The sequence below is a fragment of the Sorex araneus genome, chromosome 5 (assembly GCF_027595985.1).
Source record: "Sorex araneus isolate mSorAra2 chromosome 5, mSorAra2.pri, whole genome shotgun sequence".
Classification (NCBI taxonomy): Eukaryota; Metazoa; Chordata; class Mammalia; order Eulipotyphla; family Soricidae; genus Sorex; species Sorex araneus.
The window spans coordinates 57,895,215-57,923,195 of record NC_073306.1 but is presented as its reverse complement, the minus strand read 5'-3'; the positions used below and the strand labels follow the sequence as shown (position 1 = coordinate 57,923,195).

Genomic DNA, 27,981 nt, shown 5'->3' with positions numbered 1-27,981 from the left:
ACTTGGAATTTGAACAGGGCATGGTAACATGCAAGGCAAGAGCCTTCACCCCTGTACTATCACTCCTGCCCTGCTTTCTCCTAAGACCCATGAGGGGCGTGGCGCATCACTGAATGTGAGGGAATCACAAAAATCTTTAAAATTTGCTTTGTAATAATTTTGTGATTTTTTTTTATTAGTAAATGTTTGTCTTATATGCTCAAGTTATATACCTACATAACTGGGGTCATAAAATTTGGTGGCGGGGGTGGGGTGCAGGGTAGACAAAAGGGGCTGCAAGTGGAAAAACTTTAAGCATCCTTGCTCTGGTCGACAAGTAAAGTAGCAGATCCCAGAGCCCCCCGGGAGGTTCACCATGTGGTGGGTGGGGTTGAATATTGCAGTTGATATTGCAGAGGGTCCCTGAGTTTCTTTATCCTCCACTCTGCTCTCCTCTCCTCTCCTTTAGTTTACAAAATGCCTCGTGGCATTTTGCATCGTAAATTAGTGTCCCGCTCAGCCTGCTTTCTGCGCAGGACGGATGCTGTGTCAAGGTGATGCCCAGTTTCCACATTCCTGGCCAGCCTCTCCACATGCTGGTCAGGTGCAGCAAAGTAGGAAGCGCTCAAGCTCTCTGCCCGGAGCGAGCCTCCTCCAGGAGCTCGAGCCTCAGAAGTTAGCACTTCCGGTCTGGGAAGCCAGCACTTCCGGTCTGGGAAGGTGGGCCGTGGCTTGTTGAGGGTGCTACCTCCTGATGCCCAGCTTGCATGCCGAGGGGCAGGAAATAGGGCCATGGGTAATCCCCTGGCCAGAGAGATAGCACAGGGAAGTGGGGACAGGGGGTTGAGGGGGAAGTCACTTGCCTTGCATCCCATAGACCCAGGTTGGAATCCCTGGCACTAAGCATTGCCAGGAGTCATTCAGTGACTCCTATCCCCACCCCCAAGTAGAGAAACTCCACCCAACTCCCTCCTCTCATCCCTTTCTTCCTCTTTGCTAAACTGTAAGACTGGGGGCAAGTTTCTCAACCACTCTGGGCCTCATTATAACCAGTGATAACTTGGACTTGTGCAGATAATAGTTCCCTGGTAAGGGCGTTGGGTGGAATAAATCAGCCAACCCATGTCAAGCACTTGGCACTTAGCCCAGCACGCAGGCAGAATCCAGGAAACAAGCAGGTATTTCTGTTGCTGGCCATGTGTGCAGGGGTGGGGGTGGGGGGAGGGTTGGGGCCAATGGGCCAGGTGGTGGTCAGTGCCTGTGCTCAACCTACTTGTCAGAGTGGGGTCCATCCGTGGCTCCTCCCCAGACCCTGGAGAACCATCGAGGTTTCAGAATTATTTTGAATGGATGCTGACAGGAGCCGTGGTTGCGCCCGTGCCTCCCACAGTCCCCGGCTTCTATCCTGGCTGAGAAGCACAGGGAGATGTCACCGTTCCAAGAAAGAGTGGATGTGACTTGCATTCCCGAAATGGGGTCCCCACTGCCAGCATTCTAAATAGGGTCACACACCTGCCCTCACTGAGCGAAAGACACGGTGTGAGGCTCCTAAAGGAAATGTTCCCTGGTTCATTAACTCGGCTCCTTCTGTTTGCCACAGTTGAAATCTTTGGGACACAGTCTGTCTTCCTTAATTGGCCAACACTTGATAGGATCAGTGAGGAACCCGGGAATGTCAGCTCTGGTGAAATTCACCCCTTTCTGGTGCTGGGGAGCGGGAGGAAGGATGTGTATTTGGAGACATCCTCTTATTTCATCTCAGTGCAATCCCCGAAGGTCTTCCTCCTCCTCCTCCCCCCCACCAACTCTGCCTGAACAAAAATTTACATCCACCAGAGAGGCCCCCAAAACTGCTGCCTTATCTTCCTTCTCCCTTGGAACCAAACGCCTGGCTCTCTCTCTAGGCCTATTACTCAGGCTCCTCTCGGCAGCACTGTTTAGCAGTTGAAAGCAAAGGTTGTAGGCAGGCAGGCTGCACCTTTTCATGAGTGCTTCGGCTGCTACTTTGCTAACTGTTCCTATATTGATTGCCTCTGTTCGGCTGGGCAGGATGTTTCATGCCTTTTTACCTTTCTTTCCAGTTCTTTCTTTTCCTCTTTCTTTTTCTCATCACTCATCCTCACTTAGGCAGCCTTCCTTTCCTCGCCTCTTCCTTTCTGACTCCTTTGCACGGGCCTTGGGGTTTCTGTTCCTGAGATCACACCACAAGCATCTATTCTAAAAAAGAGCAGGAACCTGACACCCTTTGACCTTGGGGAAGATGACCTGAAACTTGGCCCAGGGCCTTCCTGGTGCCCCCTCCTCTTCCCCTCTCCTGGGAGTTGGTGACAAAGTGATTGAAGGCTGAAACCTGGCCAAGGGAGCCCCCGCTGAATCCTTCTTTTGTGATGGGAATGTGGCCCGGCCTGGTTCCCTGCAAATAGAGTGGGGATCCCTTTCCCAATTATGCAGCTTGGCAGCAGGAGGTTGGGGTGCAGGGAGAATGGTCAAGGAGCCTCTTTGTCACCAGGCCGGTCCTGCTGCCCGACACCTCCAATGGCTGAGATCTCCTCCCCGGCAACTGAGGCGGGGCTGGACGCTTCTGGAACTGTGCCTCCCAGGGGCCAGTCCAGGGCAGCGCTCACGTGAGGAGCGAGATCAGAAGCCTGGCTTCTGAACCGTGTTCCACCGGTTTCCGGGATGCAGTGGGAGGGGGGCAAAGGCTTGTCACTCAGAACATGGAACCTTTGCTTCGTTTCAGCCAGAGCACTGCTTTCAACAGTTTGATTTTGTTAAAATCACTCTCTTGGTGATAGATTTGCTAGGCGCTGGCTGGCAGGGATGAGCCCCTTCTGGTCTCAGCCCAGGAGAACTCTGCTAATCCGAGCACTGCCTGCCTGCCTGCCTGCCCCAGCCTCTCTCCACCTGCGCCCCAGGGAACTCTCTCCTGGCTCCCGTGGCCAAGCCTGTGACTGGACAGAAGGCAGGAGCTGCCGAGTGAGAGGAGGGAGATTTAGCTGTCCTTTGCTGAACAACTACTCTTGGGGACAGCAGGACACAGGGGACAACAACTACTGTTGGGGACATTCAAGCCCCAGCAGTGACTGTGAATGGAGTCTCTTGCTTGGGTCAGACTTGGAATCATATTCAATGTGGGAATCTTTCCTCTTTCAGGCATTTCAGGCATATCATTTGCACATGTGCTCAAGTCCACATGCACATGCACATGCACATGCGCGCACACACACACACACACACACACAACACAGAGAGAGAGAGAGAGAGAGAGAGAGAGAGAGAGAGAGAGAGATTTAGATGTCTGGGTGCTTCTGAAAGCTAGCTCTAACTTAACTCCTCTTGCACTCTGTGCTCAAAAACCCTTCAAATTAACTGCTCTTAGCTTACTCAGAAAGCTGTGCTATTTTTTCACAAATGAGTCAGATGTTTTGGAGGGGAAAGGGGGCATGTGTGATGTCGGTGGGCCCCGCGGGTGACTTATGTGAAGCGGGGAGGAGAAAGATGGTCACTTTCTCCCCAACCACCTCTACCACCCAGGACCCAGGGTTACTGGGTTCTTGCCTCGCTCTCGGAAAAGAATTTCAGGAGTAGACAAGCAGTGAAGTAAACAGATTTTATTTAGAGGGTTAATTTGAGGGATGGAGGAAGGGATAAGTGGAAGAGAGAATAGTAAGAGTAATGCGCTCAAGAGAGAACGCGGGCTTCTCCAAGGGTGGAGGGAGAGAGCGCCTACACATATCGGAGCTTTAGACACAAAAGTATGAAAGTACACATCTCAAGAGGGGAGATGCGGGCCGTGCCGCATGTGCTCAGCCGTGTGGGCACAAGCAGCACATGGGCTCAGGCAGCATATGCGCGTCCTTTCTTTGTTCAAGGTGTCTTTTATAGGGTTTCTCCAACCTGCCCCCTCTCCACCCTCCCCCCTACCGCGGGGCTTCTTTCCGGGTAAAAGTCCATTGCTAAGCAGGTTACCAGGGAGGTTGGGAGTGGTGATGGCCTTCTTTGGGGAACTTCCTGGGGAGGGGTCCATTATCCTCAGAGTCTGCTGATGGTCTTTTGTTTTCTGAATCCACAAGGTGGACAGTCTTAAGATTCTCCTTCCCAGAGACTTTGATAATCTAAGTTTCATTGCCAAGGGCCTTTCCCTATCTACCTGCCTACATCATGTGGAGGGGGATTGGACCAGACCTGGCAGTGGTCAGGGGACAGTTCTGGCTCTGTGCTCAGGAGTGACCGCTAGAGGTGCCAGGGATCAAACTCAGGTCTGCTGCACCCAAGGCAAGCACCTCCCCTGCCTTGTTCTCTCTCCAGCCCCTTTACTCCATATTTTACCATAAGGAGTTGTCAGGCCAGCCCTAGGCACCTCCCCTATTAACACTTTTACCTGGAAAACAAAGATGCAGGAGCATCTGCGCAGCCCTTAAGCATCCTTGAACACGAGCAGAGAAGCATCCAACTCTAGGTCTAGGAATGAACTGGGTCCAGCGAGGATTTGGGGCCGCCACCAAGGCTGCGAGGTTTTAGCGACATCTCAGCTATGTGACCCAAATCCTCCAGGCATAAAATTAGCTTCTTTCCATAGTTTTCAAAAGGGAAAGAACATAGTTTTCAAAGGGAAAGAACTAAATATAGCGTGGGTCAGCAACCAGACCCAGAAGAAATAACCACAGCTGCACGTCAGGAGCTGGCTCTCCAGACGGCCTCTCGGATGTCCAAGCTCGGCCCTAGAGAGGGGCATCCGACAGCAGCCCGGAGCTGATTTGGACACCTTGACTCTGGCACTGCAATTTGTGTTAATTAAGCCACTGGTGGCACCATCAGTGTGTTAAACTGCTGTTAGACGCTACCCCTGCGGTGGGTTTTTACCACAGTTCTCAACAAACAACCCCCTTTCATTTCCTTATTTTAAAAGCAACACAAGCACGTTTCTGTTTTCCAATTCTTCTCCTAGTAAGAAAAACAAATTGCCCTAATGCCACCATTCAGAGAAAAATGCACACCACAGTATGTATAATTTAGGCGTTTTGAAATTTAAAATAATACACCAAAGTGTTTCTCCACCCTTTTCTCCTTACATTCTTTTCCTAACACTCCCATGGAGTTTTTATACTGAAGACATCCCCATCTGCAGTATAAGCCCCATTCCATGACGTTTTTATACTGCAGACATACTGTATCATAAATTAATATTTATGCACTCAGGAAATTTTTGTAATATCTAAGTTTTTTTTTATGCCATGCCTAGGAACCAATTTTTGCCTTGTGCAAATGAGCGTGCCCCATGAGAACATAAATATTATAACACTTTAAATAATATAACAAACCTTTCTCTAAGAACGTCTGCTGGTCGGTTATATAGGATGCCTACTGTCCTAGGTTTTCTACATAAATTTCCATTTACTTTTTGTAGTTCTTTCATTAGGTGAGTCTGTTTACTTCCCGTTGGCTGTGATGGGAACTGAGGCATGGAGAGGTTTAATAACTGACCCAGTGTCATTCAGCGGTTAAGTATAGGGTAAGGATCTGAGCATTGGCAGCCTGGTCCAAAGTTCACACTCAACAACTGAGCCATCCATCACACATTGCAATGACATCTTTTTTATTATAAAATAAATAAATAACACAGAAATAAAGAGAGTAACACATTTCCCAAGTCCATCCCCTGTCCAGTAGCAACCATTGATGCAGTTGGACTGGTCTCATCTGAGATTATTACATTGATGTTGGTTGAATAAATGTTGTCCCTTTTAAATTTTAACTTAAGTAGCACCATCCTGTCTTACCCTCTATATATTTGTACATAGCTATGTATGTGTAAAGTTGTATTAAAATTAGAATCATAACAAGTACAATTTTAACTTGTTTGACTTTTAAGTGTGCTTATAACTGCTTTGAGTAGATATAATTATATACTTCTGTGTGCATATTTGGACTAGAGCGATAGCACAGTGGGTAGGGCATTTGCCTTGCACATAGCTGACCTGGGTTCGATTCCTCCATCCCTCTCAGAGAGCCCAGCAAGCTACCAAGAGTATCCCACCCGCTCGGCAGAGCCTGGCTGTATAAAAATAAAAATAAAAAGAAAGGGCGCGCGGGCGGTCGAGGCAGGCGAAGGAAGGAAGAAGTCCAAACTGGTTGCTCGATCGGTTTATTTCATGTCCATCTCCATTCTCCTCTGATTCTCCTCCTGCTTCTTTCTCCCCCATCCTACTTCATTCTCTCTTTCTCTCTCTGCCTCTCTCCCGGCTCTCGGTCTCTCTCTCAATCTGTGGATCTGGCCCCCGTGGATCTGGCCCCCATGGATCTGGCTCCCATGGATCTGGCCCCGGTGGATCTGGCGCCGTGGATCTGGCCCCGGTGGATCTGGCGCCGTGGATCTGGCCCCGATGGATCTGGCTCCCATCGATCTCCCCCCCAACCCACTCTTACAGCCTAGTTAAATCTCCACAGCATCAGGGGGTTGGGGCGTACACATAGGTGTGGTCAACAATAGGGTAAGGTTCTTTTCCCTCAGGGGATGCTTCTCCTAGGACTTAATTCTCTATCAGCAGGAGGATCCACCCAAGGGCAGAGTCCCATGAATGTGTTTCTCTTCTCCTCAGCCAGCAAACATATAAGAATTCATAATATTAATTATTTTGTATGGACACAATAAGAGATGCATTAAAGCTTATAGAATTGCTCTCCTGGGGCCATCTCAATCTCAGACTACAGTGCTCAGGCCAGATCAGTCTTTCCCATCCCTGGCAGGGTCCCAGTCTCATAATTACTATTGGATCATGACAGCATTTGTCTATGATCAAGCTCTTAACTTATAGTTAAGAATTAGGCACTTTGGCCAGGCCCATCTCGATGCCAGGGTAGCACATAACTCACCGCTTGCCCTGGATCCTTCCCGTCCCACGTCGGGGACCCTACTTTGGGGTGCTAGGAACTGAGGGCAACTGAGGCTTAAGTGGAGAAAGCAGATGCCCAGAAGGGAATAATATTCGAGGCCAATTAAGTCTTAAGTTATAAAAACATAATATTGTCTTCTTGTGTCTATACAAAAAAGACATAGCTTTAAAGTAAATTATTCAAAAGGCATAAAGAGGAGAGAAAGGCAATGTTATAATATTCAGTGTCCTAGGAAGTTCTGACCTTACCAATTAACAGAGTTTGATTAAGGGAAGAGCAGATAAACTGGTAGAATTGGTTACAGATAAACAAAAGAATGGGAGTGACTCGGGAGCACTTTGATGGGTGTGACTGATAAACCTAAGCTCCTAGTGGCAAGGGGAAAGGACAAACCAATGATATCCAACACTGGCAAGCTACCCGTGGAGTATTCTATATGCCAAAACAGTAACAACAAGTCTCACAATGGAGACGTTACTGAGGCCCCGCTTGAGCAAATTGATAAACAGCCGGAGGACAGTACAGTGCAGTACAGTGTGCCATGTTTTATTTTTACCAAATGTGTCTGTCTAAGTAGTTTCTAGTTCTCACTATTACAAACCTTTGATGAAAAAGCTACCTTGAAAAAAGCTAACTTCTTTAGAAGTTGGAATTTCAGAGCCAAAGGGTGTATACATTCTTGAAGATTTCAACCTATTAATGCCAAAATTTGTCACTTAGAAAATTCCTGTGAAATTATCAAGCCCATTAACCTTACCCACACAGGGGTGCGGTGGTGTGGGGGAGGGGAATTATCACTGTTTCCTGCCTTTGACAATTTAACAGACTCCCAAATGGGTTCATCCTGACATTTTCATCAGTGACTGTCATCTGTTTTACTAATGAATGTGGAAGGCCAGGCTTGCCTTGAGAATTAACATGCATGTGCAAAGGGCAAGAGCTTACGTTGGTTCTGATCACTGGTTAGATAAACACAGCCAGCACCCTGGGCCCCAGACCCACCTGCCAGACCCTTTCAGATATTCATTGACTTTCCTTTGGTCTCCCCTCTTTCCTGTGTAAACCTCAGCTGCACCATCCCACCACTAACCCCGCCTCCACCTCTTGTCTTGTCTCACATCCATTGGGCAGAACCAGTGCATTTCATGGACCGATAAACTACTCAACCTTCTCTTCGCTGGTCACGATAATATCATGAGAAACAAACATCCTTGTGGATTCTGCAGATTTTCCAGCTGGTTCCACTGCATTAGCAGCTGGATCTTTGTTCAATGCTTCGTGCCCACAGTACATGCACGTGTGTACAGGAACATACAGTCACACATTTGCATGAAGGCACAATGGTCTTACATGCATAGGTACTCAGTACATGTGGGGTGCTGGTCTAGTTACACCCACTAGCCAAGTTAGGACACCAGCTGTCTAATTCCTCAGTTCCTGTTCTTCCTATTTGATTTCTTAGAGACTTTTCCTGCTGCCCTGAAGCCCTGCTAAGCCTTAACATAATGACCAGTATTTCTCCAGTGCCTAACACACTGCTAAGCAGATACGCAAGAAATATTTGAGTGGAAAGGGCCTGGAGCAATAGTACAGAGGGTAGAACATTTGCCTTGCATGTGGCAGACCCCTATTCAATCCCCAACATCCCATATGGTCCCCCTGAGCATCTCCAGGAGTAATTCCTGAGTGCAAAGCCAGGAATAACTCCTGATCATCACTGGGTGTGGCCCAAAAACAAACCAAAAAGAAATATTTGAGTGGAAAAAATAAAAAAGGGAGGCACAGACTTCAAGCTGATAACGGATGTTATCACAAATATTCTTTGAGTCTTTTCTAACCAACTAGCCAGTTTCAGATTCAACCCATTGTTTGATGAGAAAATAGCTTCACAGCATCAAATATCCAGTGGCCTGGTTAGCCCTCCTTTTGGAAAGATCGAGAAGAATGCAGAATTGAAAACAGGACCTCGCCCATCAAGTTTTGCTGTCTAGCAAAGGTTGCTGTCTTGGGAAACCCAAGTGGAGGTGTGATGGTTTAGGAGCATTGCTTGCTTTTCCTCCTAGCCTGGATAGTGCCGTCAGCTAAACCCTTTTTTGTCTCGCTCACTGGCCCAGCCCTCAGATTTTTATAGAAGCCTTTGTGCTACTAGAAAGAGGGTTTCACGAGCAGCTCTGAGAAGCAGCTAAGATGAGGAAATAGACCAGCTTCTGCACCTTTAAGAAAAGGAAAACTCTCTTAGTGGCTGAAGAGAAGGGGGAGCAGTTTCATTCCACTGGTCCAGTGGGCAGCTTTTGAGTCCCTGCTATGTTTCAAGCTCAGAGATAAGGAAGACTTGGTCCTAAGAAGAGAGAGAGTCTGCCTGCCACAGGAATTTCTCGGGGAGCACATGGATGAGGTAGCTGAACCGGGTGACAGGAGCATTACAGGGAAATATTGGAGGGGGTACCAGGAAGACCAGGGTGGGAGACAGAGGGAGAGGCAGGGCCAGGGCAGCAACATTCTAAGGGACCTGGGTTTTCTGCTGCAGGAAACGGGGAGCCATTGAGGGAGCGGGCAGAAGCTGCCTGGACTGGGGCCATTGTTGATGGATAGCCATCACCTGGGCGATTTGGCGACAACGGTTAATCCCTGCACATTCATGCCATTGTTCACTGCCCCTGCAGTAGTATTGGAAGAGAGCTGAGCTTTCTGCACCTCATTCAATTCCAGAAGGCTCTCGGGACCTGCCCTCTGACCCTTCCAGCCTCCTGCAGGGGAAGGTCTGACTTTGCCTTTTTGGGTGGAGGTAAGCGGATCAGCCTGCCTTCTGCAGGCTCCCAGGAGTGGCAGGACGTAAGACATCTGGAATGCATCAAAGGCAAAACTCCGCCACTGCCTCTCAGCTCCTTCCAAGCTGCAGCCGCTATGTTCACAAAAGCATCTTGAATCCAGACTGATTTTTGCTCTCTCTCTCCCCTGCTTCTCTTTCAGACCTGTTGGCCGCAGCTGTGCACCCAGGATGCCTTCCGTTTGCTTGAAGCCCTCCAGAGTCTGGCTACTGATGGTCTACGAGTGTGGCAGTAGGGGATTTGTTCAGTACATTTAAGAATTTGTTGCTGCTGCTGCTTTAATTTATTTTCCTTCATTGAACTGGGCTGGGCCCCATCCCTACCTGCAAGATGGCCCAGTCCAAGGCCAACGGCTCACACTATGCACTGACCGCCATCGGCCTGGGGATGCTGGTCCTCGGGGTCATCATGGCTATGTGGAACCTGGTACCCGGGTTCGGCTCCGCTGAGAAGCCGACAGCTCAGGGGAGCAACAAGACCGAGATTGGCAGCGGCATCCTCAAGAGCAAGACCTTCTCTGTGGCCTACGTGCTGGTCGGGGCAGGAGTGATGCTGCTGCTGCTGTCCATCTGCCTCAGCATCCGGGACAAGAGGAAACAGCGGCAAGGAGAGGAGATGGCACACATCCAGCGCCAGCAGGGGGTCGAGCCCCGGGCCCAGGAGGACAGGTGAGGAGCAGCTGACCCGCCCCAGACATGCACACTCAGAGGTTCCAGAAAAAAAGAAATATTATTCTAGGGTGGGAAAGATAGTATAGTGGGTCGGATTTTTTTTTTTTTTTTTTTTTGCATTTTAGGTCACACCGAGCAATGCACAGGGGTTACTTCTGACTCGTGCACTCAGGAATTACTCCTGGCGGTGCTCGGGGGACCATATGGGATGCTAGGAATCAAACTCGGGTCGGCCGCGTGCAAGGCAAATGCCCTACCCGTTGTGCTATCACTCCAGCCCCGATTGGAACCTTGCCCTGCACACTGGCAGCTGGTTTGGTCCTCAGCACTCTATATGGTGCCCAGAGCACTGCCAGGAATGGTCCCTGAGCACAGAGCCAAGAGTCAGACCTGGTCACCACCAGATGTGGCCCCAACCACATCCCTCCACCCCGCAAAAAAAAAAAAAAAAAAAAAAAACCTTCTAAAAGGGTTGCATGTCCCATTATTTGCTGTTGGGCTTTGTTAAAAAAGGTTGTGGTCACACATAGCTGTTTACTACTGGTGATGACATTGTGCTGTAACTAGAGCACAGAGTTTCCTAGTGACTGTGGTAGGACTGAATTATGGGTGTCCCATGATTTTGATACCCCCTAGAAAAGCCGCATGTAGCCTGCAGTAGCCAGAGCCTGCACGATGGCTGCCGGGTTGTGTGATATATGTCAAGCTGAAATGCTTGGGAAACTGTGTTCTACTGAACCAAAAGAAACTTGCACAAGTTTAAATAAGAAGTGCTATCACTGTCACTGTCATCCTGTTGCTCATTGATTTGCTCGAGCGGGCACCAGTAACCTCTCCATTGTGAGACTTGTTACTGTTTTTGGCATATCGAATATGCCATGGAGAGCTTGCCAGGCTCTGCCGTGTGGGCAAGATACTCTTGGTAGCTTGCCGGGCTCTTGAGAGGGGCAGAGGAATCAAACCCGGGTCGGCTGCATGCAAGGCAAATGCCCTACCCTCTGTGCTAGTGAAGTGCTAGGCATACAATAAAGGTGGACATCTCTATTTTAAAGGAACCCTTAGACATGAAGATGGAGGATAAACATCCCAGGAGAGAAGTAGACAACGGGCATGAATAAACATCTCTCAGACTTGTAGGCCATCAGGGTCCAGCCTCAGGAGTCACAAAGGGCACACAGAAAAGAGACGGCAGTACTTGTTGCCTAGCAGATTAGCCAAGCTAGACAACTGCCACCCCGTGGGTGAGAGCTGGAGGGAAGTGGGTGCAGATGGCAGTTGACTGGCTTCAGAAGGGGAGTTTCTCAAAAGCGGAAGTATTAAAGCTGATCAGTTCTATTGGTATAAGAGTTTGTCCTGGGGAATCTAGGACGTGGGGGCAACAAGGGTACGACAAAACCTGAGAAGCACGCTGTATATCTGTCCTACTAGGTTAGGACATAACTGTTCTGTGGTACTCTGCACGGCCTCTGCTGACCTGTATTTGCCAAGGGGGGAACCTAGCCACCACATGAAGCTGTGTGAACTTCAGGGAACTCAGCGGCTTTGATAAGGTCTTAATCACATCCATACGGTGGCTGTGAGGTTGGGGTTCCCAAAGCTCTAGAAACATGCTCAGTGCACTGTGAAGGGGCGTTTTCTCCCAGTGGAAGAATGTAGGCTGTTTTTCTCTCTCTTTTTTTTTCCCCACATGACAGTCTTGTATCATTTGAATTTTCCACAAGGATGTTTGATCTTTCCAGCAGGGAGGGGAATTGTTTTTATTTTGGAAAAGCTGAATCTATTTTCTGATCATGCAAGATGATCCGTGTTTATCCATAGGCTAGGAAATGTGGGAAATGGAGACGAGAACAAATTAGGAGAATCAGCCCTTGGGATTACCCACCCAGGAGTGAGCACAGAGCTCAGAGCTCATTTCTGAAGGGGAGGGGAGGAGAGGGAGGAGAGGAAGGAGGAGAGAGCTGAGCAGAGCCCTGACAACGCTGGGTTTCTGATATTGACCATCTTCACCCTCCAGGCCTCCGTGTAGCTAGGAAATGATTCGGGGTGTCACGCCCTGTAAACGTGTCTTTTCCCTTTTTCCACTTGCACCAACCAGGTGAGTGTAACGCACTCAGTGCCCTGCACTGAGAGCCTGGTGGTGAATTTAGAAGAGAGAAGCAACAGAATAAGAGATGCGTGTACATTGTATATCTCGGATTTCCTTTTTAGCCGAAGGAAAACCATTTCTGCTTCACTTTGGCAGGCAGTTTGTGTATTTTCCACTTGTCTTTAGCCCAGCTATGCCAGGGAATAACCCACCCACATTTCTAGGTATGAGGCTGAAAGATCGGGGGGCTTAGTACCCTGATAATCCATCCCCAGAACTGGTGCTGTTCCTGCCATCCCACTTTTTTTCTTTTTTTTCTTTTTTGGGTCACACCTGCCCATGCACAGGGGTTACTCCTGGCTCTGCACTCAGGAATTACTTCCGGCGGTATTTGGGGGACCATATGGGATGCCAGGAATTGAACACGGGTTGGACCTAGGCAAGTCAAATGCCCTACCCATTGTGTTATTCTCTTCCGCCCTGCCCTCCCACTTTCTAATATCACTTAACCTCATGCCTCTGTTCCCCATAAGAGTGAGATCATATAACACCCAACTCAGTGCATGGATGGAAGGTGAAATTGGTGCATTGAGTTAAAGTCCTTAGAACAGTGCCCAGCTCGGAACAAACAGTTAAACGTTAGCTTTTATTACTTGTAGGATCATTTGTTGCCTGGGACACAGGGTGCCCAGTGCTAGTGTGGGATTTGGAGTCCAGCTGTTGGTGATTTCACTTCATTGTATTTTAACGGGAGGGTGGCAGAGGAACTATGGCACATGCCTTCTATGTGGTGGTCCTGGTTTGATCCCTCCCTTGGATAAGTAAGCACTGCCTGGTGTGTGTTCCAAAATCGAAAGGAAAAACAAATCAATTTTTTTTTTATGTTTGGTTTTGGGGCCACACCTGGCAGAGCTGAAGAGCTTCCCCGCTCTGTGCTTGAGGGTCCTGTGGGGGGCTGGGGACTGAACTCTCTCTCTCTCCCATCCCCTTTGTGACTCTAAGGGCCTCACAGTCACTCACACGCCCCCTGTCTGTGCTTGTCCTGCAGCCAGGAGGAGGAAGAGGAGGAGGATGTCTCCTCCAGGTACTACGTCCCCAGCTACGAGGAAGTGATGAACACGAACTACTCGGAGGCCAGGGCAGTGGACCAGAACCCCAGGATGAGCGTCTCTCTCCCCTCCTACGAGTCCTTGACGGGGCTAGACGAGACGAGCCCCACCACCACCAGAACCGAGGGGGAGACCAGCCGGGGGAACCCGCCCGAGAGGCAGAACTCCAAGCTGGGCAAACGCCTGAAGCCACTGAAAGTGCGAAGGATTAAATCTGAGAAGCTTCACCTCAAAGACTTTAGGATCAACCTCCCAGATAAAAACGTCCCTCCCCCCTCCATCGAGCCCCTGACTCCCCCGCCGCAGTACGACGAAGTCCAGGACAAGGCCCCCGACATACGGCCACCTGACTGACACCCCCCTCTCTGGCCTGTCCCCTCCTGTCATTCTCCCTCTACACCACAGACCCCCCAAGGAAGCCACTGCAGGCACGGCTGAGGAGCAGAGGGGCCCCGTGCGTAGTTAGCAGTCTGGATGGGGTGTCCCACGGGGGCGGGGAGGGGGGTCTGTGATACAGGAGTGACTCTGGCGCCCATAGAATGGCATAGGGATAAGGTGCAGCTGGGGCCCCCGGATGGGAACCCTGAGGGGTATGGTATGACCATCGTCTCTCCCCATCTCTGAATAATCGGCGACGACACCCCTCTTTCCAAGTGGAAGAGGATGCCTAGCAACTGGTTTGGACTGTGGTTTTGGTTTTGCTTCCACTGAGACTGTTCTGTTTCCAAAAGGAAGCAAGGCATGCCTCTGCTTTCTTCCCTGGAGTCTGGAACCGTGGGTTCTCACACGGCTTTGTGAAGACACGGAGCCGTTGGTGATTTCAGAGCAACGAGAGACTGGATGACGCCGTGGGGGAAGACCCAGCCCTGGGTGCAGCTGTTCTTTGAGGGCCCAGTGCCAAGGTCACGCCTGTATAGGCCTACTACACTCTCCTCTCATGTGTGATGGCAGGAAACGGAAAGCTGTAGGCGACCTTCCATTCCTTGGACAATGCCGTGCAACTGAGCTTTTTATAATAAAATATTTTATATGGAATATCTTCTGGGTCCTGAACTGCTTTTGCAGCTCTTCTACTATGTCTTGCTCAGGGAGAAATCAACAACAACAATAATATCAGTGGCAACTGGGTACCAAACACTTATGTACCACTCGATGTATGTTATATCACTTCCCTTGACCTCAAGTCTGTCATTCCATGGGTTAAAATGGCACAGGTCACATCGTAAGTGGCAGAGGTGGGATTTGAAGCCAGGCCTCTGGCTCCAAGGTCTGAGTTCTTAAACACTCTTCAGGAGAATTTAGCAGAGAGAGCTTTTCCATGGGGCCAGTGAGATAGTGCAGTGGGTAAGGCTCTTGCCTTGCACGCAGCTGACCTGGGTTTGATTCCCCATATGTTCCCCCAAAACCACCAGGAGTGATCACTGAACTTAGAGCCAGGAGTAAGTCCTGAGCACTGATGAGTATGCAAACTCAAACACACCACATCCAAATAAAAAGCTTTTTTCAGTCTTTGAGGACTGCTTCCCAGACACTTGAGGCTGTACCCAAATGCACCCCCTCAAAAAAAAAAAGAAAAAGAAAAGAGCTTTTCATTCTTTGAGGGCTCTTTCCCAGACACTTGAGACTGTCCTCATCAACCCACATTCTCAAAAATTCTAGCATGCTAAACAACAATCCTCTGCCTGTTGGAGCATCTTCCACTATCCCTCTCCAAAGCGTTGTCAGAGAAAGAAGCCCCAAATTGCCTGTGACCTGCTCCCCGCCCCGCCACCCCAGGGCTGATGGGCTGTCTGATCATGGAGGGTACAGAAGTCTCATAAATGCCCCGGGGCCACAGGTGGCTGAGTTGGCCTGAATGAAACCGATGGAGACAGCTGGACTCCGAGAGTGGAGAGGATTCTGGGAAGTCCTGTCCCAGGTCAAAGCTACCTTCCTTTCTGGGCGGGCAGGGCACAGGCCCATTTAGAGTCTGTTTAAAGGATAAATTCTCAGGCCTCAGGTGATTTCTTGGAAGTTGCCCTGGAAGGTAAAGGGAAGAAGTGGGAGGTGAATCAACATCTTCTCTCAGGATTGGTGGCAATGCCTCAAGTTCCAACCTATCACTTTCCTCGTGCCAATCCATCTGTTGAAAGGGGTGAGGGGCAAGATTGGCTTGGCTGCAGTGGACATCAGAGCCTGCTCTTATCCTGGCCTACTCCAGAACCCCTGCTGTGGTTTACTATGGCTCTTCTCTCTGGGCTGGGCGCCATGATTTTTTTTTTTTTCTCTTTGGGTCACACCCAGTGATGCTCAGGGGTTACTCCTTGCTCATGCACTCAGGAATTACCCCTGGCGGTGCTCAGGGGACCATATGGGATGCTGGGATTTGAACCTGGGTTGGCCACATGCAAAGTAAACACCCTACCCGCTGTGCTATCGCTCCAGCCCCCTGAGCTCCATAATTCTTAGCTTCCTTCTGATGGGAGGAAAGAGAAGGAGGGAAGTAGCAAGGTTCCCAACACTGCCATGGTTTCATCTCGTGGCTGAGTCTGGTTTCCTAAGGGTGCGCTCAGTCCAGCCTCAAGGACATCTTTCAAGATGTTTGCTTCAGTCAGACCTTCCTTGAGAGAGAAAAGGTTTTGAAGCTTATAACTAAGATATTGAACTCTAAGCCCTGGAAGATTGCCTTATTGTTTGTTTTTGTTTGTTTGCTTGTTTTTCTTTTGGGGTCACACCCGGCGATGCACAGGGGTCATTCCTGGCTCTGCACTCAGGAATTACCCTGGCGGTGCTCAGGGGACCATGTGGGATGCCGGGAATTGAACCTGGGTCGGCCGCGTGCAAGGCAAATGCCCTACCCATTGTGCTATTGCTCCAGCCCCTGGAAGATTGCCTTATATGGTAAAATTTTTGAAGATCAGATTCCACGAAGGGCTTTGAGATTATGTTGGGATTATCCAGTGGCCCCTAGAAGTGAGAGTTAGGGAGACGGCACCAGTAGCAAGGAAAGAGGCATGTGACCAAAGAGGCAGGAGTGAGCTATCTGCCAGCCAAAGAATGCCAACAGCCAGGGGAGCTGGGAAAGACCAGGACGGGAACTTCCCTCGAGCATGCCAGGGAGGTCAGCCCCTCTGAGAAGCTTCATTTCAGTCCAGTTCATACTGATTTGGGGCTTCCCTCCTCCAGGACTATGTGAGTCCAGCTCTAGTTTTCAGGCCACCAACTGTGGAGGAGTTTGCGATAGTGGCCACAGGAAAGCAGCACAGAGTTCAACCTTTAACTTGCTAGGGAGCAAGGGGTGCGTCCACCGACACACACCTCCAGGCTTCCTGGTGGAGGCGTCAAGGGCTGTGGCCATCACAGCAAGGCCCTATCTGCGCGGTGACATGACCACATAGAAAATTGTCCATAATCCCAGAGAACACATCGTGAATCTTTAAAATATCTTTAAAATCTTTTAAAAATGGAGTCTGAGGGCCACAGATGTACCCTAACAATAAAGCACTTATCTTGCATGGGTGTGGCTCAAAAAAAGGGGAAAACATTTAATTAGAGAAATTAATGAGTGAGTCAATGATGCAATCAATTAGTTTAGATTTTTTTAAACTAAAGGAAGGCAGAGAGAATGTTAGCTTGGGAATCTAGCCAAGGAGCAATACCAGAGAAGCAGGGATGTTATTGACAAGCCTGAAGCCACCTGTCCAAACAGGGGGCCACATTCACCTCTAAATTCCCGAGGCAAGCACACACACATTCATCCTGTTGGTGCATTGGTTCAGGTTTGTTAGAACTCTGTCTTGGTTTGTTTGGTTTTTTTTTTTTTTTTTTTTTTTGCTTTTTGGGTCACACCCGGCGATGCACAGGGGTTACTCCTGGCTCTGCGCTCAGGAATTACCCCTGGCAGTGCTCAGGGGACCATATGGGATGCTGGGAATTGAACCCGGGTCGGCCACGTGCAAGACAAATGCCCTACCCGCTGTGCTATAGCTCCAGCCCCAGAACTCTGTCTTTTAAGAACAAAATAAAAGGTAAATCATGAAAAAAAAATCCTACCGTAATCCTTTTCCCTCCATCATGCTTCTGTTTTTAAGGAAAATATGAAAACAAAAATTTGGGAGAGGAAGATTCAAGAAGCATCCCTCTCCCCACCACCACCATCACCATCACCACCGGTTTCTTGGGCCCTAGATAGTCCCAAAACTATGAGAAGAAAAGAAAATAAAAAAAAAAACACACAGAAAATTTCACCAGGCATTTCCACAACACCCCAAAGGATAAAGGTCAGCACCCATGTTAGTGTCATGTGGCTTCCACCCTGTAAGGTCACAGCTGATTGGACCTGAGGTATGTGGACACCTGACTCAGGATGCCCAATCAGAAGCTGAGATCATTCGGACATTTCTTTCCCAGGAACTGGTCCTGAAATAGCTGGAGAGACTGGTTGGGTGATGTGATCTCAGGGATTAGGGGACCATTCTGGGACCACTGTGACGGGCGAAGGGGAGTGACACGGGCGAAGTTGGTATGGGGAGAGAGAACTGAGGGTTACTGAAAGAAGCTGGCCCTAACAGCAAGGCCTCAGAGATGGTGTCTCCTGATAACTTTCTAGCCATGAGTTCTTTTCCCTAGGGAAACTCAGCTGTATTTCTGTACTCTGATTCCATAAGAAAAAAAAAAAGTGACGTGTTCTCTGAACAAGCTTCCTTTTTTAGCTCTGATACTAAATTGAGCTGTAGCCCTGGAAGGGCAGGTGCTGCCTCTGCCCCCACCCTAGGGCACTGCTGGACCCCAAGTGTCCACCCCACCTAGTCTTCGTGGGATGTACACTTGATTTTCCCTTTTCTTGGGGGAACCAATCAGTTCTAACTTGGGGAAGCTGTGAGCAGAAGACTGAGACAAATGATTGTGTTAGAGCCCAATTCTAACTACACGGTCGGAAGTTCGCTGATGGGGATATACGCTGAGATAGGAATTCAGGAATTCCTGTGAACTGGCAGGTGCTGTTCTAGACTCCTGGGTTACAGCAGTGGAGATAAAGCCCTGTGTGTTCCAAAGGAAAGGTCCTGCTTGGGCAGTACTTCCCAAAATGGGTCCTGTGGCCTTGGGTCACAGCGACCAGGGTCATTTTAGACTGGCTACTTGAACTGGCTGCAAGACATTGGAAAGGCAGTGGGGAGCCGTGTGTGTGGAGAAAAGTGGTCTGTGTGCAAGGAGGCAGCAATGAAGCTGAAGGCTGGGAGAAAACACCCCGCACAGAGAGACGGGGTGTTCCACTCTCCCGGTCCCAGGCTCTTTTTAGCCAGGCTTCAGACATGCTCTCTGGGTCGCTAGTCCCATCTTTGCTTGTAATGAGAGGAGGGCTCCTCAATGCGTGCTGAAGCCTCTATCAGAGACAGAGACAGAGAGTGAGAGTGGACAAATCCATGTTTGTTTGACTTTCAGCCAAAGGTGAATGCAACGTGCTTAGCCTCTTGTCAGGATGGTGCTGTCAGCAATGAGCCATTTGAATTTAGAAAGTTAATCTCAGGGACCACAATGCTCAGGATTTGAGAGCCCCTCTTCCCTTGGTCGTTCTCCTCTCACCGGCCACTAGATCATAATGGATAGATGAGCTTCCTGATTTGATCCAGTTGTTAATCCCCAAGCTTAAAAGGTCTATTTGTTCAGCATATTTGGTATTGACCGGGTACCTGCTAGGTGCCCTGTGCCAGGAATAAACTACAAACAATAGGACCATGTTCCTGCTGTCTCAGAGGCTACTACAGTCTGGGAGGAGGAGGAAGCAGTTAATGATCAAAAAGAAAAAATGCATGGCGTAATGTCAGAACACAAAAGGTGCTGTGAAGGAAACAGAAGGAGGGAACGACTAGGACAGAAATCTCGACATGAACCTGAGAGCAGAGATAGGCGGACAGAGCATTGCCCAAATGGACTGGCCCCAGAACCTTTTCCCTCTGTTCACTGCATCTTCCAGGGCAAGCTGTGGCAGGGACAATGGAGCCCAATCTGATGTTTTCATGGAGAAACCAACGTAGATGCTTGCCCAAACCTTTGCACTTATGGGCACTAGATTCCTGGTAGTGTATTCAGATCACTGGGAAGTTAAACCTTTAAGACCCTCCAGGATGGCCAGGGAGAGAATCAGGAGTAGGAATCCCACAACTGGACCTCTCAGTTCTCAGGCTTTCAGTGTTCACTCTCAAATGGAGCCTCTGGAGCCTCTGATGGGGCACAGGCAGCCCCACAGCACAGCCCCAGGACCAGCAGTAGATACTTTGGAAAGTTCTGGCCTCCTGGTTGGAGAAGTGTGGAATACACCTGCACCCCACAGAGAAAGCTGCTCCTGTCTCTTTGCAACAGCGAGGCTATCCAGATGTGTGGAATAAGGGAGGCTAAGGGAAGCAAGCCACTGAGCATTGATCTCTGATCTCCAAAAGGTCTGTGGAAAACAGCATCGAGTGCTCACTGTCTTTATACACTTGGGAGCAAACTGACCAAGAGAGGATGAGACACAGAAAAATGGGCTGCAAAGGCTATCTTCAAAGATGAAATAACATTGACTAAGGAAGTGGAAGTAAAGATAAATAAATGGGACTACATTAAACTATAAAGCGTCTGCACCTCAAAAGAAACAGTGACCAAGATACAAAGACAGTGCACAGAATGGGAAAAAATATTTATCCAATATGCTTCTGATAATGGGGTTACTATCAAGGGGATATAAGGCACTGGTAGAACTTTACAAAAAAAATAATCCAGACCCATCAAAAAAATGCGGAGAAGAAATGAACAGTAACTTTCTTAAAGAAAAAATACAAATGGCCAAAAGGCATGTTTGTTCTACATTGCTAATCATCAGGGAGATGCAAATCAAAATAACAATGAGATATCTCATGCCATAGAGATTGGCACACATCAAAAAGAACAAGAAAAACCAGTGCTGGTACTGATGCAGGGAGAAAGGAACTGTCATTCATTGTTGGTGGGAATGCTGACTGGTTAAGCCATTTTGAGAAACAATGTGGGCATTTCTCAAAAACCTAGAAATTGAGATTCCATATGACCCAGCAATACCACTTCTGGGAATATACCCCAGAGACCCAAAAACATACAGCAGAAATACCATCTTCACTTTTATGTTCATTGCAGAACTATTCGCAATAGCCAGAATCTGGAAACAACCTGGGTGCCCAAGAACAGACAACTGGATAAAGAAACTATGGTACATCTACACAATGAAGTATTACACAGCCGCCAGAAAGAATGCAGTCATGAAATTTGCTTATAAATGGATGAAGAGTATCATGCTGAGTAAAATGAGTCAGAAGGAGAGGGACAGACATAGAATGATTGCACTCATTTATGAGATATGAATGACACAATATGAGACTATTACCCAAGGACAATAGAAATGAAAAATAGGAGGACTCGCCCATGGTTGGAAGCTTGTCACAATTGGGGGAGGGGGAAGCTTAAGAGGGCAGTTAGGATAGAGAAGGGACCACTATGACAATAGCAGTTGGAAATGATCACTCTGGACAAGAACTGAGTGCTGAAAGTAGGTAAAGGGATATACGTGATAAATGTACAGTACATGTACTACAAACCACAATAACAAAAGAGGGCAAGAGAGAGAGAGGGAGGGAGGAGGGAGGGAGAGAGAGAGAGAGAGAGAGAGAGAGAGAGAGAGAGAGAGAGAGGGAGAGAGGGTCTATTATAGAGGCAGGCTGGGAGTGGGGAAGGAGGGAAATTGGGCAAATTGGTGGTGGGAAATGTAGTCTGGTGAAGGGGATGGGTGTTGGAACACTATATGACTGAAACCCAAATATACAGAACTTTGTAACTGTGTCTCTCATGGTGGTTTAATAAAAAATTTTAAAAGAAAAAAGGAAAAATGAGCTGCAAAACTCACAAACACAAACACACACACACACACACACACACACACACACATACACACACGGGTGCAGGTGGATCAAGAAAGCCTGCTGCAGAGAACACGTGGTCAGGCACCCTAGAGGCCGTCTTGGGCAGAGAAGGCAGCCTAGACAGAGCCAGGAAGGATCAACCAGGCCATGTGTGTCTCACCAACACCAACACCCCAAAATCTGCAGGTTTCAGGAAGTCAGAGAGACAGCAAGCTGAGACAAACCAACCAGACCCGCACAATGTAATATGCGCATTGAAGTATTCTCCTCGGCTTACATGGGTTAAACATCCATGTCAACACTCCAGCAAGGTCTTTCACTCTGCTCAGTGGTGGACGCCCAGGATTCATTGTTTCCAGGGGTGAGGGAAATTTTGCAATGTGACAGAGGCTAGAAGGAAACTCTTCCTGGTATCTAAATGTCTAGCAGGTCGGAGAAGCTGCTAAACACCCTCCAGTGCCCAGGAGAGTTCCCAAGACCAAGAATTCAAGGCAGACCAGGAGACTGCCTTGAATGTCCAGAACACCAAGGTTGGGGCATCCTACCCTGAATGAAGGAAAATCTCTTCCTTTTTTTTTTTTTTTGTTTTTGGGTTACATCTGGCAATGCACAGGGGTTACTCCTGGCTCATGCACTCAGGAATTACTCCAGGCAGTGGTCAGGGGATCACATGAGATGCTGGGAATCGAACCCGGGTTGGCCACGTGCAAGGCAAATGCCCTACCCGCTGTGCTATTGCTCTGCCACCAAGTACTAGTTTTGTCCTAAAGAAGCAGGAAACAGTCATTCTGGGAGATCAGCCTCAATGTAGCTCTGGCACTAAGAACCAAGACCCAATCCCAAACTCATTTATGCAAAAACTTCTCCCTCTTCCCCTCTTCTCCAAGCCAGAGTTACAGATCTAATCCTCCATGGCATGAGATCAACAGAAATCTCTTCCTTCTCTCCTATGCTCCAGCCCCAGTCCCCAGTCTGCAAAATCCTAGGATGTATTAGCTGAAATATTAAGGATGTGGGAAACATAATGCAGCACTTACGAACTCAAATAGGTTTTGGGAAATGTTAGATTCTTTAAAAGCCTACTTGGAACGAATGGAGGGTGTATAACAAAATTAAGCAATTAAATTACAATTTAGGAAGCAAAAATTTATGGCTTGATCTCTCACAGGCTATAATAAATCTTCTCAAAAAAGCCATGCCAAACAATACTTGTCAGAGATAAGCTGGGCTCAGTACCGTATAGAACTAGGGAGGTACAGAGATCTTTAAACCCAGGAATCTCTTGTCAGTCTTTACCCTTGAAGTGTCTTTTTTCCCAAATTGGTGACTGCCGAGTCAAGAAAAATAATTAACTTCTACCTAAACAAAACAAAACAAAAATGGAGGGACAAAGATAATCATGAAATTACCAGCTTTTTAAATTTCTTGTAGCTTTTCTTCTTCTTGGAGGAGAAAAAACCTGGTGATGCTAAGGGCTACTCTCAGTTCTGTGCTCTGTGTCCAAGTTCTCTGAGGACCATGTGATGTTGGGGCTTGAACCTGGAGCCCCTGCAAGCAAAGCATGCACTCAGCCTATTGAGCTATCGCTTCAGCTTTTTCTTTCACTTTTTTTTTTTTTTACAAATATAGGCAGCAAGTATTGGTAATAGGAACCGTGTGGCAGGATTGGAGAGATAGTAAAGGAATAAGGCATTTGTCTTGTTTGTGGCTGACCAGGGTTTGATCCCTGGCATCTCCTATGGTCCTGAGCACCACCATAAGTGATCCTGAAGCACAGAGCCAAGGAGTAAACCCTGAGAACTACTGCATGTGACCCAAACTCTCCCCCTCCACCCCCCAAAATGTTTAATATAGACTATTTAATATAAACAAGTAGACAAATGCATTTGTCTTACCTAATTCCTATCTCTATCAAAACAAAAACAAAAAAAAAAAGGAAAAAGAAAAGATAAAACACAGGGTTGGAGAGAGAGTACAGCTGGTAAGATCCTTTACCTGCAATCACCTGACCCAGGTTCAATCCCTGGGACCACCTATGATTCCCCCAGACCCCCAGAACAGAACCAGGATTAAGCCCTGAGAAATGCTGAGTGTGACCCCCAAGACAAAAAGCAAAAGCAGAAACAGATTATTATGGGCTGGAGAGGTAGTTCTGTGGGCAGAGCGCTTGCCTAGCGTGCAGCTAACCCAGGTTCAATTCCTGGCATGACGTGTGGTACCCTGAGCCCCACCTGAAGTCCAGAAGTGATCTCTGAGCACAGAACCGGGAGTAAGTCCTTGACATCGCTGGGTGTGGTCAAAAAAAAAAAAAACGAAATAAAACAAAAAGCTGCATTTTTGTTTCTCACAGAACAGTTGTGTGTGTGTGTGTGTGTGTGTGTGTGTTTAATCAGATTCAGCATTCTAGTTCACAAATTGACTTTTTTAAGTAGGAAAATTACTCTATTCTTGCAGCTTCAGGATAAATTTATTTTAGAACCAACTGAGTTCTTTTAAATCAGCCTAAAAGCGGCAGAGGAAAGGGAACAGGGATATGCATCTTGAAAGAGAAGTTGTGAGCAGAAGCAGCAATGCTTTTGATGACTTTGAAAGGTGATAGTAGATTTATTTTAAATGTGCAAATGAACCTGTCAAAGTGACAAAGAGAAGTTAGGACCCCACCACCACCACCACCACCAAGTTTTTTGTTCAACTGTTATTTGTGTAAGTAGTTTTGGTTTTTATGTTTATTTCCCAAGTGAAAAAAATTTAAGGCCTAGAATTTTTCCATTGGCCTGAAAGAAATAAAAACGGTCCATTAATCTTTCCTTAGGCCAATAATAGAAAGGTCTCTAGGGGCAGAATAGGAGCCAGAAATAAGACAGAAGGGGGCAGAATAGAAGAATGACAAATAGTTATGTTCTATCTATTCTTTATGTATAGTTGCACTCTCAGCTGAGCACAGTTTTAGATATCCTTTCATTAAATTCACACTGAATTAAAAGGAACACGATTTTATCTCTTTGGATTGCTTCAAGTTAGGACTTCTCAGTCTTGGTTCTATTGGTACTGGGGACAGGATTATCCTGAGCATTATAGACAATGTTTAGCAGTGTCCCTGGCCTCTACCCACTGCATGCCAGGAACAACTCCCAGGGGTGGCATAATGTCTCCAAATATTTATTGTCAATATCTCCAAATATGGTGTCCCTGCAGGGTCAAAATACCCCTGATTGAAAACTACAGCTTTAGATCTACAGGAGGATGGAGGATGTGCAATATGGAGAGTTAGAAAGAATCAGAATGAACAACTGGTGAGGAATTTCTATGCTTGTAACACGTAGTTGTCGATGATAGCATTGGGCCATAACGTTTGGAAGAATCAAATGCACAAACTAACAATATGTAAGCTACTCCAAAAATGGTACAGTTAGGATCAGGAATGGTTCTAGAATTCATTTTGTCCAATTACCTGTACTGGAAAGGAAAACTAAGATAAAGAATGTTTACATAAGCAATATAACCAAGGATAGCTATAATGAAACAGTGTGTGGTTTCCATCTGACTAAAAACTCAGAAACCTTCCCACCTGGACTTGAGATGGTACAGTATGAGCATTGAACTTAATAGTGATGTCTGTGGAGGAAATACAGCTAAGGACTTCAATTTCAAGGTCTGATGAGGTTTTAGAAACTCATTGGCCACTTACATAGTTGATTCTTTGAATTTTTTTCACGTAAGATGAGAGAATCTGGGGCTGGAGCAATAGCACAGCGGGTAGGGCGTTTGTCTTGCACTCAGCCAACCTGGGTTCGATTCCCAGCATCCCATCTGGTCCCCTGAGCACCGCCAGGGGTAATTCCTGAGTGCAGAGCCAGGAGTAACCCCTGTGCATCGCCGGGTGTAATCCAAAAAGAAAAAAAAAAAGATGAGAGAATCTATTAATTATTCTGCCTGTCATGAACACATTGTATATTATGAATAATAGATAAGTTTATTAGGGAGTTGGAGGGGGGCATACTCAGAAATGCTCAGGGCTTACTCTTGGCTCTGTGCTCATGGATTACTCCTGGCAGTGCTCAGGGGACCATATGTGGGGCTAGGATTGAATCCAGATTGGCTGCTTGCAAAGCAAGTGCCTTCCCCACTGCATTATCGCCTCCAATTCTGGGAAACTTATTTCTTAAAGAAGAGTTTTCTTGGGGCTGGAGTGATAGCACAGCGGGTAGGGCATTTGCCTTGCATGTGGCCAACCCGGGTTCGAATCCCAGCATCCCATAAGGTCCCCTGAGCACCGCTAGGAGTAATTCCTCAGTGCATGAGCCAGGAGTGACCTCTGTGCATCGACGGGTGTGACCCAAAAAGAAAAAAAAGAGTTTTCTTTATAAGTTTCTAGTTAATAATCGTTGAAAGAATCACAATCAGAAAAATCACAACCCTGCAACCCCAGAGAAATAAGGAAATTATGTTGAGAGATAGATAATTTAAGGTTAATTTGATGAGAGTGGTTTGTTGAGAGAGACATGGCTGGAAAAAAGTGTGTTCACACATGCAGTGGGGATATTATTCAGTCTTCAAAAAGAAGAAAGTCTGATGTATGTTCTAAAATAGATGGACGGGGGTTGGAGTGATAGCACAGCGGGTAGGGCGTTTGCCTTGCACGCGGCCGACCCGGGTTCGATTCCCAGCATCCCATATGGTCTCCTGAGCACCGCCAAGGGTGATTCCTGAGTGTAAAGCCAGGAGTAACCCCTGTGCATCGCCGGGTGTGACCCAAAAAGCAAAAAAAAAAAAATAAATAAATAAATAAATAAAATAGATGGACCTTGAGGAAGTTATCATGAGTGAAACAAGCCCTGCACAAAAGGACAAACACAGTATGACTCCACTTACATGAGGTACCACGTTTCATCAAAATCTTGTAGCGATGTACCACTGGAGCACTGTCGTCCCATTGTTCATTGATTTGCTCGAGCGGGCACCAGTAACGCCTCCATTGTGAGACTTGTTGTTACTGGTTTTGGCATATGGAATACGCCACGGGGAGCTTACCAGGCTCTGCCGTGAGGGTGGGATATTCTCCATAGCTTACCGGGCTGTCTGACAGGGACGGAGGAATCAAACCCGGGTCTGCCACGTGCAAGGCAAACGTCCTACCCGCTGCGCTATCGCTCCAGTCCATCAAAATCCTAAAGATGAAAAATAGAATAGTGGTTACCCAGTGGGGAATGCTGGCTTCATGGGGAGTAAACTTCGGTTTTACAAGATAAAAAGCTCCAGAAATTGTTACACAACAATGTGTATGTACTTGACACTATTGAACTATTGGCCTCTAAAGAGAGCTCGATCAATGGGCTGGGGCATATGCTTGGTATGAGCCTATGTTGGCTTCCCCCACACCGTGTGGTCTCTGGAGCACTACTGGGAGTGACACCTGAGCACTGTCGAGTATTACCCCAAAAAACATAAAACAAAAAATAAAAACAAACAAACAAGAAACTGACATCGTTGTTGGGAAATGTACACTGGTGAAGGGACAGGTGTTGGAACATTAAATGACTGAAACTCAATCATGAACAACTTTGTAACTGTGTATCTCATAGTGATTCAATAAAAAAATAATAATTTTTTGGTAGAAAAGTAAAATACACATTTAATTTAAAAGATGGTGCATCTGTCATGGTGATTCAATAAAAGAATAAATTAAAAAAAAAAAAGATGGTGCATCTGAGGGCTGGAGTGTTGGTATAACAGACAGAGTGCTTGCTTTGCAGGTGTCTGGCCCAGGTTCAATCCCTAGCACCTCTCTGGTGCCTCAAGCCCACCAGGAGTGATCCCTGAGTGCAGAGACAGAGGAAGCCCTGAGGACCGCTGGGTGTGGCCCAAAAAAATGAACTAAATAAAAGATGGTACATTAAGTGTTGCCACAATTAAACTTTAAAAAAAAAAAACACTGCAGCAGAAAACTGATAGGGGCTGTGTAATGAAAGGCTCCATCTGCAAGCACTTCATCTAGATGAGTCTCGGGATGACTGAGAGCAGACGGGCCATAGTGTGCTCACAGTGAGGTGCCGTGGGAATGACACCCTCCCATCCTGAGTGAGTCTTGACAACAGAAAGACTTTGAACCTAATCAGGCTTCTAGATCTAACCATTTATTGACAGGAAACAAGGGAAAGAGGGGAACACTATTAAACCCATGAGGAAGCTGTTGGTCAGATCCAGGATGTAAATATTGTGCAGGACAAAGAACCCAGAATAAATTTAGTGGCATGAAAAGGGAGGCAGAGAGGGATACTGTTATAGAAGAAAAGGCATTTCAGAGTTATAACCTCCCAGTGCAATCCCTGGCTCCTGTCTGGATCCTGATTTTGACCAACCAACAGTTAAAGTCATCTTTGAATGAATTCAAGAAATGTGGGCAGAGAACAGTGTTAGGAGATACCCAGGATTACTATTAGTAGTGCCTACCCAGGGGCAGCAGGGAAAGGATGATGTCAAGGGGGAAATCCGCTTTTTAGCAGGAAG

At 47.4% G+C, this 27,981-nt stretch overlaps 1 protein-coding gene across 1 annotated transcript in view; it reads left to right on the top strand.

The window, feature by feature from the left end:
- The window catches only part of TMEM51 (transmembrane protein 51), a 50,970-nt gene extending 36,368 nt beyond the window's left edge, over nt 1-14,602 (top strand). Inside the window, exons 2-3 of the mRNA XM_004603355.2 lie at nt 9,844-10,369; nt 13,507-14,602. Of these exons, the coding sequence (XP_004603412.2) occupies nt 10,032-10,369; nt 13,507-13,921 (753 nt within the window). The 5' untranslated portion in view covers nt 9,844-10,031 and the 3' untranslated portion in view covers nt 13,922-14,602. The remainder of the gene's footprint in view (nt 1-9,843; nt 10,370-13,506) is intronic.
- Nucleotides 14,603-27,981: the final 13,379 nt, after the last annotated feature.